The sequence below is a fragment of the Sorghum bicolor genome, chromosome 1 (genome assembly GCF_000003195.3).
Source record: "Sorghum bicolor cultivar BTx623 chromosome 1, Sorghum_bicolor_NCBIv3, whole genome shotgun sequence".
Lineage (NCBI taxonomy): Eukaryota > Viridiplantae > Streptophyta > Magnoliopsida > Poales > Poaceae > Sorghum > Sorghum bicolor.
This window is the reverse complement of record NC_012870.2, coordinates 8,593,570-8,607,247: the sequence shown is the minus strand read 5'-3', so window position 1 is coordinate 8,607,247 and position 13,678 is coordinate 8,593,570. Positions and strand designations below refer to the sequence as shown.

General features: G+C 42.4%; 1 protein-coding gene and 1 long non-coding RNA gene across 13 annotated transcripts; both read right to left on the bottom strand.

Moving 5' to 3' along the window:
- LOC110434378 lies at positions 393 to 2,713 on the bottom strand. The gene is made up of 2 exons (XR_002451817.1): positions 2,430 to 2,713; positions 393 to 847 (listed from the first exon to the last, which is right to left on the bottom strand). It is a non-coding gene; the product is annotated as an uncharacterized LOC110434378 (long non-coding RNA).
- On the bottom strand, positions 5,918 to 9,438 carry LOC110431714. Of its 12 annotated transcripts, none has more exons than XR_002449163.1 (5): positions 7,878 to 9,435; positions 6,749 to 7,666; positions 6,626 to 6,658; positions 6,314 to 6,395; positions 5,918 to 6,209 (listed from the first exon to the last, which is right to left on the bottom strand). XR_002449163.1 is itself a non-coding variant. In XM_021451113.1 (5 exons), exons 2-5 carry the CDS (start codon positions 8,025 to 8,027, stop codon positions 6,295 to 6,297), a joined length of 363 nt encoding a protein of 120 aa, XP_021306788.1. In that variant the 5' UTR covers positions 8,870 to 9,438; the 3' UTR covers positions 5,918 to 6,294. The 12 variants fall into 12 exon arrangements, 4 of the variants coding, with proteins under 4 accessions (XP_021306788.1, XP_021306786.1, XP_021306787.1 ...); XR_002449164.1 differs by having other exon boundaries at positions 6,769 to 7,666; XR_002449165.1 differs by having other exon boundaries at positions 7,568 to 7,666.

The following is a 13,678-nucleotide window of genomic DNA, read 5'->3' as shown; positions in this document are numbered from 1 at the left end:
CTCCCGCTCCTCCGCCGCCGTGCAAGGGAGGCAGAGCTCGACGCCTGGAGGAACCCCTCCACGCTCGGGATCATCATAACGCCGCCGATATGATCCAACACCCCCGTCCAAATCCAAGCAGCACGGGCGAGACGCCGGATCGGGACCTAGGGTTCGGTCCGGCTTGGCAGGTTGAGCGTTTTAATTCGGTAGGAGGGAGATGTGTGATTGACGCGAGGCTGAGTCAAAATGGGGGTGGTTCAACCATGGATCGAACCGCAACCGATCCACCAACCCATTTGCTGTCAATCCATTTAAATAACTTTCAGCCCCGCGGTGCACCAATGGATATTGCGGTTCGACCCACCCCAATCTTTGTTGTGACCAGTGTAATCTGATTGATCCTCACACACATGCTATTATCAACATATCGTCATCATACCTTACAAAATACTATTGCAGAAGCAATTGTTACAATATGAAATCCAAAACTTTAAGCAAGTTACACATGACACACTATAAGCGTATATGAGCGACCAAGAGATAGTGCCATCAATCTCAGTCCGGTGCATAAAAAAGTACCGTGCAGTCACAACACAATCTTAATAGCATGCCACTTCAGAACTAACAACCACAAAGCTACAGTAGCATTCCCATTTCTAATAAACATTCAAAGGAACAGGATGATAGGAAATGAGTGACCAAGCGACAGTAACTTCCATCTTACAAAAACCAACATCAAGCACACCATGGCTTCTCATGTCTTCCTTAGGTTTGAAAACCAATTCATCTTTCATAAACTTTTTTCCACATCCTCCCATGACTTGATGCAAACTTTTAGATTTCCCATTGCAAATCAGATCCACACCTGGAATACATTAAAGCCACAACACTGCAGTTAGATGGATTCGATCAGTATTACTTTTCTGGAATCTAGAACACATGATGGTAGTAGTCCATACTCCACACTCCATATCATCAGACTTTAACCCACAGAAAGTAACTATAATATCTTCATTCAAACCATACAGATTTGTATTTGAGACAAAAACGTGCATCATTGTTGTGCAATATTACTAAAAAGAGCTGCCAACAGTTTTGTGATTGAGCACAACATGTTCTCATCTGAAAGTACTGGTGATTATATATTGCCTCATCATATTTCAGTCCCAGATGGGCATTTGTTCAAAGGCACAAGACATAACCGGGGATGAAAACGGATCGGATACGGACGGATATCACTGATATCATATTTGTTTTCATATTTTTGGTCGGATTCGGATTCGAATACGGATAATATCAACCATGTCGGATAAGATATGATTGGATGTCGACATCACAAATATACGATTTAAGTATTCGGATACGGATACGGTATCGGATGTTGAATATTCGGACTCGGATACAGACAGATGTAAACCCCTCTAAACGAATTCAGTCTCGAATACGGTCGGAAAATATCTGTACCATTTTCATCCCCTACTGTTACCTCAGCCATGACATTTATTTATTCTTCACTTTAAGTCGTGACATTTTAATTACTACAACTATGACACATATGTAAAATTGAGAACGTCTTATAATAAGAAAAGCCAAAACGTCTTATAATTTGAAACGGAAGGAGTATTATTTTTCCCATTGATATAATACAACTCTTTACTGCTCTGTACAATTTACTTGTCTTGTTTCTGTTACTTCTAGTTTCTTCAATATTATTTTCAAAAGAGATAAACTCTCATAAGAAAAAGCATAACATTTGATAAATATTTTCAGGTATATAAGGATACCTGATAAACCGGCTGCACCTACTGATGTCAACAAATTGAAAGAAGCCACTAAACAAATAGGCTTGGGTCCTCCTCGGCTGAGTAGGACAAGGTCATTATCAGGGACACCTCAAGACTTTAATCAGGCTCCTACACAACCAGGAGGTCGAGCAGCAGCTGTTTCCCCAGCAATGCCAAATGCTGCGATTGATTTCTATGGACTCTATTCCCTAGCAATGCCAACCGCAGCAGTTCCAGTTTCCTCAGCAAGGCCAAGCTCTTCCTCAGCAACAACAATACATGAACCAAAGACACCAGATTTTGAAGTGGCCCAGCCAGCCATCCCTTCCCTGGCCTGTTCGAGTTGCCCCTCGCCAGCACAGCACTAAACGTGTAGTTATACTACTCGAGTCGTCGAGCGCGTGTAGAACGGGTCCGGTCCATCCCGGCCATCCCACCAATCCATGCCGCAGTCCGCAGCGCACCGCCCAGTCTGCGTCTTCCTCCTGGTGGGCCGCGGCCGCCGGACCGCCGCCGGACTCGCTCGCCGCCGCCAACGTGCGGCAGAGCCGCTTCATGGCTGGGACACTGGGTGGTGGATCTAGCACCTAACGGGAGCGTGGAGGAGCTAGAGCTCGGAAAATGCAGTTACTGGCTAAGGGAGAGGAGGTGGGGGGTTGGTACCTTGGGAGGAGGAGAAAGGAGAGCAGCGGATGGCGCCGGTCGTCCTGTGCCCGTGTCCACGGCGGCCTTCTTCTTGGGTGCTTGTGCGGATGGCGCTGGACATGGTTGAGCCGCCGCCGCCAGCATGGGTGCCGGCTCGCCGCCGCACAGATGAGAGGCAGAGGCGGATCGAACCACTCGACCCTAAGGTTCGACATGTTCTAATCCGCTGACCCAACGCGCCTTGATGGATTGAAAGAGGAGCGCATTAGAGTCGCTTGTTTGGGCCGGTTCGCCGAACCGCTGGTCGAACCGAACCACCCTATCTTGAAGGTTGAGGGTGTGTAAGGTTGTGATCATACTTCTAATCTGGGCCGTTAAATCTGTAGGATATGTGCTGTGAGTCGTTGATCTTGCAGGTAGGATTTGCCTGGAGAAGATTTCAATTATAGTAGAGATTTGTAGAAAATATTAGTAATATTCTTATTTCCAAATAAGTTTACTATAAAATAATTTCAATGATCTATCTAGTGATATTAATAATATACAATAAATATTAATATTTTTAAGATATATTTGGTTAAAATTAAAAGAGGTTGACTCCTTTGAAAATAAGAACGACACTTATTTGGGATGAATGGAGTAGTTAGTTTTCATTATAACCATGCATTAAGTTTTTTTTTTGCTTGAGAGTAATTTTTGAAAAAAAAACTTATTATTTGGCTATAATCGTCCTCACTCGATGTTTCCAAACTATGTCCACTTTTTATTTTCTCAGGTAACAGAGAAAGTTTCTAGCCTTTGCATGTCACATCGCCAAGATCTTCTAACATTGTTTTTAGCTAATTAGCCAAAAACATAAACAAGAACATAGTTTGGAACATTTGTATATATGACACACCTCTCATCATCTACAGTTCTACGGGCTTGAAATCATGTTCTCGTGCTTTCCTTTTTTACATTTACAAGTACAGAATACATGTGCGAGTGTACATAAACTTATCACTGCAAAATTAGTACAATCACTCATTTGTGTATATATATGACTACAAAAACTTACGTTGACCAGATACTTGCTGCTCGTGACATGGAGTCATATACCATCTACCAGTATTATTATGTTCCTGGTTGTAATCAAACTACGGTGATTTTTTTTAGAGCTGCACGTGGGAGATTGATTCTATATCAAAGGTTTGTGTCAGATAGATGCAGCAGATCAAATGCCTTAGGGCCTTGTTTAGTTTCAAAAAAAAATTGAGAAATGGATACTATAGTATTTATATTTATATTTGACAAATACTCTCTCCGTCTCAAATTATAAGTCATTCCAAGAATCTTGGAGAGTCAAATTTTTTCAAGTTTGACCAAATTTATATAGCAAAATAATAACATTTTTGGTACCAACCAAGTATCATTAGATTCTTTATTAGTTATATTTTCATAGTGTACCTATTTTATAACATTAATCTTTATATTTTTCTCTATATTCTTTGTCAAACTTAAAAATACTTTAACTCTACAAGATTCTTGTAAAGACTTATAATTTGGAACGGAGGGAGTATTGTTTAATCATAGAATAAATAGATTCAAAAGATTCGTCTCGCAAATTACAAGTAAACTATGTAATTAATTATTTTTTATTTATATTTCATATTCCATGCATGTGCTGCAAGATTCGATTGATGAGGAATCTAAATTTTTTGGCAAAATTTTTTAGAACTAAACAAGGCCTAGGATTCCAGCAATGGAAGAGAGTTTATGAATGTCCTTTCCAAGGCTTTCTGTAGAGATGCACGTGGGAATAGCGGCAGGGACAAGCCAAAAAATAACATAGGGGTGGTCCTGTTTGTTTGAGTTTATCTATAATAAATTAGCGAACAATATTTTCAGTTATTTAATAATATTTTCTTATAATAAATCAGTAAATAATACTTTCAGTTATGCCTTTTCAGACAAGCGAAGAGGCTTGTAGCTATAGATGACGGTAGGAGGGGCCAAGTTCATTTACGTTGACTTAATTAGCACAAAAAATAAAGGTGGTTTTCTTTGTATTAGGTGGTGTGTGTGCCTTCTCTTTTCTCCATAAATAGTATACTTTGGTAAAATGGGCCAACGCCACTGGGCTGTCACTGGCATGGCACTAAAAAAACATAGCCCAAGCACGGTCCGGCCCAACACCTATCATGCTCGTGCCTAGCATGCGGCACGATTTGTGGGCTAACACAAAGCAACCCATTAGATATCAGCCATTGGTTAGTCTCATGATAGATTATAGTCGTTGGATTCAATATATAAGTTTATTTCTCACCAAAACCCTAGATTCAACTCTCTTTCCTCTCTCTCTTGCTTTTCTCACGAGTAGACCAGCTCATGTCAGATGCGGGGATGTGGCATGGCTCCACGCAAGCACGTACAGCGGGTGTGGCATGGCCTGTGCGGCGGAGCCAGCGGCACGTCTCCACGCAAGCACACACAACAGGATGACAAGGCCTATGTGCCAGTAGCGGCGTAGCCTTGCATGGGTGTCCCTGTTATAACGACGCTCAACAGTGACATTGAGCATCTCAGCCATAACAGCTAGCTTCGGGTGGTAGCGGTGACGCAAGACGCGGACTGCATCAACGACGCCACTGCCCCTAAGTCGGCACAAGCACGCTGGGCTGCTGTGCTCCCAGGCACGGCATGACACAGATGTGAGGCCACAATGTTGTGCCTAGCCTGAGATGCCAACACGGCAGCATCGCGTGCCCCGTCGTGTCGTGCCTCACCATGCCAGTGCCATGGCGTGCCTGGACGACTCATTTAGCCATGTATACTGAGTAGGAGTGTAGCCACACAATTATAGTACCCATACCTCTAATATGGGCACGAGGGAAGACAACTCTCTAAAAAACGGCATGAGAGATCTAGACCAAGCATTTATTTGGTAGGATTCTTGGCTCCGACTCCTAAAAAAAGTAGTTTCGACTCTGACCCTAAAGAAGTTGCTTTTTTACTAAATCTAAAGCCCTTCTGGCAAAACATTTGATAAAACTTCTCTTATTTATATGTGAAGAAATCAAATACCGATAAGATCAATAGTTAAGACTATCAGATAATAAGACTGTCCATAGCGTCGGCACTGTAGCAGTAGTGTTGAAAACTAATTCATATGTGTGATGCCAAAAATCGAGTCTTCCTATAGTGTCAGCACTGGTGCTTGTTAGAATGATACAATGAAAAGGTGCGTGAGACTGAGGTGCAGATGAGGACCAACAGATGAATAAAAATATTTTTTATTTGCTAAGCACAAGGGAAGGAACATGCCATGGTGCCATTTTTTTCAACTTAGCATGGTCCACAATGACAGCCACCACCGCTTAAACCTTCTTTTTTCTTTGAGCATCATAAAAAAAAGGATATATTGTGGTCAGTCTGAGTTATTACTCTTAGCAATAAAAGTTGACCTTATATATTGTCATACTAGTAGCTGGCGCGCGCCCTCGCGCGCATGTTCGACTAACTTATGCTGGATAAAAGGTGAAGTTTTATTTAGTACATAGATTGTTATATGGGTAAAATCCATGGAAGGTTACATTTATATGGCATATATCGTAGATGGTATAGCGATAACGATGGGTAGTAATATTATACAATACAAGGAGGTTCTTAACTCGGTAGTCCACTAAATAAAGTAGAGACAAGGATGTCGTAACAGCTTGCTAAAATTGTGGAAGAGCGATTAGTAGTTGATGCTGCGGTCGGATTTACAGCCAGGTTCGTATTCAGTTGAGTTGCTTCTTGCCCAGTACCTGGTATCATCTGATAAGACATGATGATGTTATATGGATGTTAGTATGGGGTCGATTCAATCTCTGAAGCTCAGGAACTCATCTACATTTTTAAATTATGACCTTGAGAAGTACCTCTGAGATGGAAATTTTGTGACAACAGCTAGATCCTGCCAACTTTCACATAGCTTCTTTTGAGTTGTGCACAAAACTGGAACTATACTTATGTTTGCACCGGAGAAATAATCATATCAAGCTTTGGTAAATTTAAGCAGATAAAAAATGAAGTTATGCAGACAGTTGACTTCACTATCAGTAGTTGAATTACGTATGAACTATCAAATTCTAAACCAACAATTTCACGAGAAGCAAACAGGTAGAGGTGCACACGAAGGTTTTCTTAAATTTCTATTAGCACCAAGTTCATCATTGACGATTGAAACCTACCTGAGGTTGTCAAACCTGGTGGCCCTTTGAAACCTACAGTAATATAAAGTGAACCATGACCATTGATCCTCCAATGTTGAAACTATGAAATGAATAATTCATGTGATTATGCAAAGTAAATACCACCGGAGGTCTAAAACTACCATAATAGCTTCATGAGGCTTTTGGTGCTATAAAAAAGGTTCCTTTGTGGATGGTTAAAAAAATATATGAATTGCCGATGCACCCACACGGTCTTCTTTTCTTTAGAGGAGGTCCAGTATTGGTGCATATTCAAAATGGTTTATCAACCTGTCCCATATACATTATTTTGTTAGCTGAAAATGGTTCATAACCAGGTTCAGTCAGTAATATTAAAGTATTGGAACCAATCACTGAGCCAGTTTTCTCAAAATAACTGCTATATTCAAAACCCTTTGCCTTTGGCAGTTAGATGTTGCTAAATTAAGAAAAGTTACGGAATCCCAAACCGTACAACAACTAAAATGGAGTTTTTTTACAATATATGTAGAGAATGACAAAAGCTTTCTGACTGTAACATATCTGGTGTTTCTTTTGCTAGGTCTGTCACCCCTGCATTCAGGCATGCATGCACTATGGTTTGGAATTTAGTACAACATTAAGTTTAAGAAATACTAAGGTATTACAGTCAGATATATGCCTGAATCTAAAAAAACTACAATGCCTCTGATTTTACGCAACAGCAAACAACTTGTAAAGAACATTCAAATAAAAGGTCAAACAACGTGATCCTGTGGCTCACTACACCTTAGGTCAGCTGTTAATAAATATAGCCCTGCACTCATACTCAATCCATGATACAGGCGTACATCTATATGCACCAGCAATGTACAATGTATTATTTCATTAAGCTAAAACAACTGTAAACATGTATGACTATGAAAAAAGGAATTTTCATAAGAAGGTTATGGTAGAGCGCACCCAAAAATCGTGTACTATACCAATTTTGACAGTTGTTGTGATTGGAAAAACCCTAAGGCGGTACCTCTGGATCTCCAGCTTGAACAAGGAAGGCATCAGCTGCATAAGAACCCACACGGTTCAGCAAAGGTTCACTGACCCCGTAAGCACAATAGGCCATTTAAAATAGTGAACATTGCAATGGTTAGATGGAGTGTAATGTCTTAGAAGAGGTGTAAATCAAATTGACGACTCTTGGAATGGAATGGTAGCTCCTTTCAGTAATCAAATGTAGCCTGCATCATGTGATGAACTCTGCATCATGACTTACTCTTTCGACTGAATTGAAGGCTCCAACACCAGCGACCTCGAGGCTATCGGTGATATCCTCTGATGGCTTTTGAGCTTCATGAATAGCTTGATTATGTATTGGTAATTCACCCAGACATACTGGGAAGTTCAGAGAGCAGAACAGAGACATCTGAAAGAACAGGTGCAACAGAAAAATCATAGGCCGATTAACCAAATGTTGTGGCAGCAGTGATTAATCCAACTAACAATGTAAGAGAAGGTGCACACTCTTTCTAGGTAAAGGAGTTTCTTTCCTGCAAGGTAGTAAGCAAAATTTGAGAGATGAGACAGATTAATCCAAAAATGGCATTGCCAAATTAGTAATTGTTTTGGGCTCTATCTTTCTAGAGGGTTGGGTAAATAATTATGGAGCAATAATTTATTTGAGACCAAAAATTTGAGCAGAAAGCATCTAATTGCATAACTCAAATTTAAACAATTAGTTTGACCGTTTGAGGAGGTTTGATGAACTAAATATGGATAACAATTAATTACCTAAGAAGCAAAGTATTGTGGTGTCAAAAATTCAACATATATGCAGGACAACACTCTAGGAGACAACATGTGGCATGCGCGGACTAAAAAACTACTTTCTTAGTCACATGATATCTAAAATTTCTCATCCAGGATGACCCCAATGCAGTGCAGATATTTATGTATTAATATAGATAGCCGCTTTGAGAAAAAAAAAACTTAGCCATATAGAGAAGCTGTAAGTGAAGAAAAATGTGGAAGCCACCAAGATTGTAGCATCACAGCAAATTAGGATGCTATTGAGCGCATGTGAACCCAATCTCGCTTATTGAGCTCATAGTTAGGTCTCTAGCACTATTCTTATGTTTCCCTAAATTAGTGCGAATATTTAAGGATAGAGGACACAAAAAAATGAATAAAAAGAGAGGCTATAGTATAGCTGGTTTACCTGAGGAACAAGGCAAATAGAGAGTCCTAGATAAAAAGATGAGAGGAAACCTGAGCGTAGGGTACATGGCCCACGCCGCTGTTCCAAAATCGAAGGTGACAACCACGGCCATCGCTAGTACGGCGGTGGCGGAGGCCTGCTCATGCTGGAGCTCTCGTGGTCATCGATGAGACTACCGCGCCCGAGCCCGGCACTGGACAGCGGTGTCCGCGAGCACGTAAACCTAGGGTTTCGAGGAGCCTGCCTCGGAGAACACCCGCGCCGCCAGCCACCGAAGGGCCCTGCTCGGAAAGCCCTGTTGATGCCCTGCCGTGGCCGGGGATGAGCGTCGACAGGTCACACAGGCGGTGCTCCGTCGTAGCCTGAGGACATCGTCGCGCCGCAAAGACGCCCCGCGGTCAGGTGGTGCCGCTGGGGCCCGGACTCCATGCCGCCACATCGGGGGAGAGGGAGAGGAAGGAAGGGGCGGCGGGAGCACAGATCGCCGGGGGAGGCGCGCCGTCGTGGCCGCCGCGTTGGGAGAGGCCGGCATGGGGAGACGGAGTGAGCGAGGGGTCGAGAGGAGGCCGCGGGTTGTCTTTTTTTTTTTTGTCGAGATGAGGGGGAGGGGCTGGGACCAGATCAGGAGACAAAGACGAGCGTTTTTTTTCGTAAACAGTAACCGGGATGACGTGGCTATCGTGAGGCACCGGAGAATTCCCGAGCTATTATGTGTGTAGAATGAAATGAATGGATGCACTGTGGCAGCAGTGCACAGCGGAACGTTGATGGAGCGGAGCGGCTGCAGCACACAAGCGACCAGGGGTGGAGCGACTCAGCATGCGCGCCCAGGTGTTGCGACGTTGAGCATGCACCCGAGGTAGGTCCTAATTAGTTTTTTAATGAAATCTCAGTAACATTAAGCATTAACTTCAGACAAATCACCGTACAAGAGTTCAACTACAAATCTAGGGGCTTGGCTCATCAACATAGTAGAGTAAGAGCCAAGAACACATGCTCCATGAGTGACTAAACAATGTGCCACTAAGTTACATTTTCTATTACAGACAGAGACAATACATAATGTAAATTCAGGATCGCACGAAGTCTCTAATCTATCTAATTAAGCAGCCAACTGGACTTCGATCGATGTGCACAGATTTCAGGGCTGACGCTAAAATAGTTGCATTCGTTTCTACGACAATATTCATCATGCCAAGTTGTGTTGCATGTTGAATCAGCAAGTGCTTCGGTCTGCAATGCCAATGCTACATAGACAATATTCCCAGCATCTGTTGCTAACATTTCACCATTACTGTCTCGTATGAAAAATCCCCATCCTCCTATTCTATCACCAGCGAAAAAGAAACCATCAATATTGTTATGTATCCTCACTAGGTGGCACCCACGAAACTTGACTATCCTTCGTGACTTGTTGCACATAAGTGCTTAGTTTTTCAAATTCTGAGAGGTAATATAGGACCGAATTTTGAATTTCAGCAACATTCAACATCTTTCTTTGTAACACTCTGGTGTTAAGCAAACTAAAAGCAGATCATGTCATCATGAGCATTGCATAGTGTTTTGTTAAGCACACCCTGATGCATTAACTTAAAACAAGTTTAAATTGGTTGAGTGTGCTTAGGAATTAAAGTGTGCTTATATTGTGTATGGATGCTTGTGTTGGTGTTTAAAACCTTTGGGTAAAAGGTTTCCGAGAGCTTAAGGGGGGAAACCCTAATTCTTCAACCCAGTTTTTGCCCCTTTTGTGTAACTTAAAAACTAAGCAAAATTTGAAGTTGAGTTTAAAAACAAAGTTGTAGGTCTTGTCAAGATGTACAACTTTGGTGTTTTGAGTTTTTGAAGTTTCAGTACAAAATTCAAAGTAATTTTGAAAATACAGATTTCCGGAAAGTGTCCCCTTTTCTAATTTGAATCTCCAATTCAAAATCTATTTGAAATTTTGAAAAGTGGTCGACATGAAAGTTGTAGAGCTCAAAAAGTTGAACAACTTTCATGTTGGGAGTTTTTCAAGTTGTTATGCAAAATCAAAAGTAATTTTGGAAATTCTGATTTGCCCCAATTCAAAAATTTGAATTTCTTTGGATTGAGTTTGAATTTCAAAACTGTTTGGGCAAATTCACTAGTTTCCACTCAAAATTGGCTTTGGTCACCAAAACATGTTTTGTAGCTCACAAATTTTTGCACAACTTTTGTTTTGGTGGCAATTTGGCTTTAGTTCAACTTTTGGTCGATTTTTGCAAAGGGACAGGAAGGGGGAGAGATATGGACGTCTACAGTAACCGATAAGGAGCTCGGCGCTCTGTCCAGCACGGCCACCGCCCGCGCAGCGCCGCCTGCGTGCGTGAGGGCACGCAGCTGCTTGCTGCCAGAGTCGCCAGGCGACGTGGACGCCCTGGGCTCGCTCCCTTCTCCTCTTGCGCCCCGACGTGGACAACGCCGTTCGTTTTGCTGTCCACGGCCGAAGGAAACCCGACGAGCTTCGCCCTCAATTTGACCGTGCTCAATCCCTCTCACACCAAATTGAGCAGTTCTTTAAGTCCGCCACCTCCTTGCGAACCCAGCGCATTCCCGAGCTCTCTCTCTAACCCTCTCAATCGTCGGGACATCACCATCTTCTCCATCTCCGGCCAGAACTGCCGCCGTGGGGCTCTTCCCGTGGCCACGGTGTTCTAGTCGGTATCATGCTTCTCTGGCATCTGTTTCAAGTTCTATTTGTGTTCTAGTAGCTCATGCGCTCGCTCTTTCGCTTTGGGCACGAACAGAATCGCCGGAACGAGCTCACCGGAGCCGGAGCGCCCGCCCGACCACACGGCCAACGACGCCAGAGCTTTCTACTACTTCTCCCGCCGTGGTGATGTGAGCATCGTGTTCTCTAAACCTCCTTGAGGCTCCCGGTTCCATTTGTTTACGCTCTACCGAGCCCTAGTGGCCGGTTCGCGGCCGGCCATGGCAGCCGCCGCCTTTCGCGTGGCCGAGGTGGGAGAGAGAGGGAAGAGCGTGAGTAGGGGATGTCAATGGAGTCGCGAAGACGAGGCGAGGCCGGTGCGCATGCGCGCGTGGGCTGAAAACCTCGCTAACGGCGGTCGGGGCAGTGGCCGAGCCGTCGTGCGCGTTGAAGACGAAACTGACGGGTGGGGTCTCCCCGTCAGTGTCTTGCAGAGAGAGGGGAGGGGGCAGGTGCAGCGCGCGGGCCGGCTTGGGCCAAAGCCAAACGGGCCGGCCCTAGGAGCAGTGCTCCTTTTCTTTTTTTTTCCTTTATGCAAAATTGTGGTTTATGTTTGAATTTGAATAGAAAATTTTGTACTGATTCAAAAATCATGGAAATGTTTGTGTAGGTTCCAGAGAATATAAAGAGTGTAGGAAAAATGTTAGATTTTATTTTATGGTAGTTTGCATGTATCTATAAATTGCCTCTGTTTATTAATAAATAAATCTTCCATGATTTTTGATAATTTATGGGTATATCCAAAAATCATGAAATTTGACATGTGAACTTATGTTACTGTTATCTAATTTCAGGAATATTTTCAACTCTTTTTGACAAAGTATGATCTGTTCCATAATAAAGCTATTTAAAATAATTATAAAAGAAATAGAAATAATTAATCCTTTTAGGATTTGAGTGATATTTTGGATTGATTGGCAACCAGTGGTCACTTAGCATGATATGCTCCCTGGTTATGGTTTATTTCATATAAATGATCTTTGTGGTAGGCTAAATTCACAACATTATTTAATAAAGATGATAAAATTTGTTTAGTAATAATCCATGCTTTGATAGCTAGATTAGTTTGTTTCTTTACCATGAAGGTAAATTGTACCCGAGATAGTTATGTTTGTTGTTATCATCCAAGAACATGTAACATGTCTTTATCATGTCATGAGCATCATTTGATCATGCATATGCACTTTTACGTATAGAATACGCTCCGGAAGAATCTGATCCTCAGTGGGTTACTTCCGAGTTTGTGGATCCATCCGGTTCTGCTGAGTTGTCGGACTTCCCTTCCGGTCAAGGCAAGCCCCGGACATTAAACCCTATCCTTGTATTTTCATAAAGTTATTTATATCACTTGAGTTAATATGATGCATTAGGTGAATAAGAGTTGAGTGAATCCTATTTGCTGCATTATCCACCTTGATGATTTCCATATTAACCTTGATACTTGTTTTATGAAAATACTTAGTATGCTAGCCCTGCTTATTAGATAGGTTTTCAAATGAGAAAGTTTGAAGGGTTGTTGTGGAATACTTTTATGATCAATAATGTTTCAACTTGAGACCGGTCGGTGGACTTGCTTTAAGAATGGAGTCTTAAAGTAGTGTCTCCAACTGTGTCGATTAAGGACCGTTCCGTTGTTGGCCTGCTGTGATTGAGACCTTTGAGTACAGCCCACATGCGATGGTAAGCCTTACCTATAGCTATTCCGATACTTGAGAACGGCTAACCGCGTACTGGGAGTGGAGAGATGGCGAGAGTAGCGTGTACCCACCTTACGGATCTGAGATGACCGGGAAACATCTAGATTGGCTGTAGGATGGTGGTGTACTGTACTCTCGGGTGACGCTGGACCCGTTCTTGTATGGGAGGATCTATAGAAACAGGTTGACATATGCAAGATTAAGTTTTACATATGTCGTGTGGTACTGAATCCCCAGCTGGGTTTAATCGATTCGAATCGCCGTGTTTCCTCGGATATGGAGCCTCAATCCTCACACCATCATCGTAGTAATAAGTGAATCTTTGGAATAAGAAAGATGTGGTTTGCTTATGAAAGTTTGATAATAATTTTGGTTAGTCATAAATGATAATCTTGAGTTAAAACTTGAAAGTAGGTTTTAATCTTAGTAAGCTT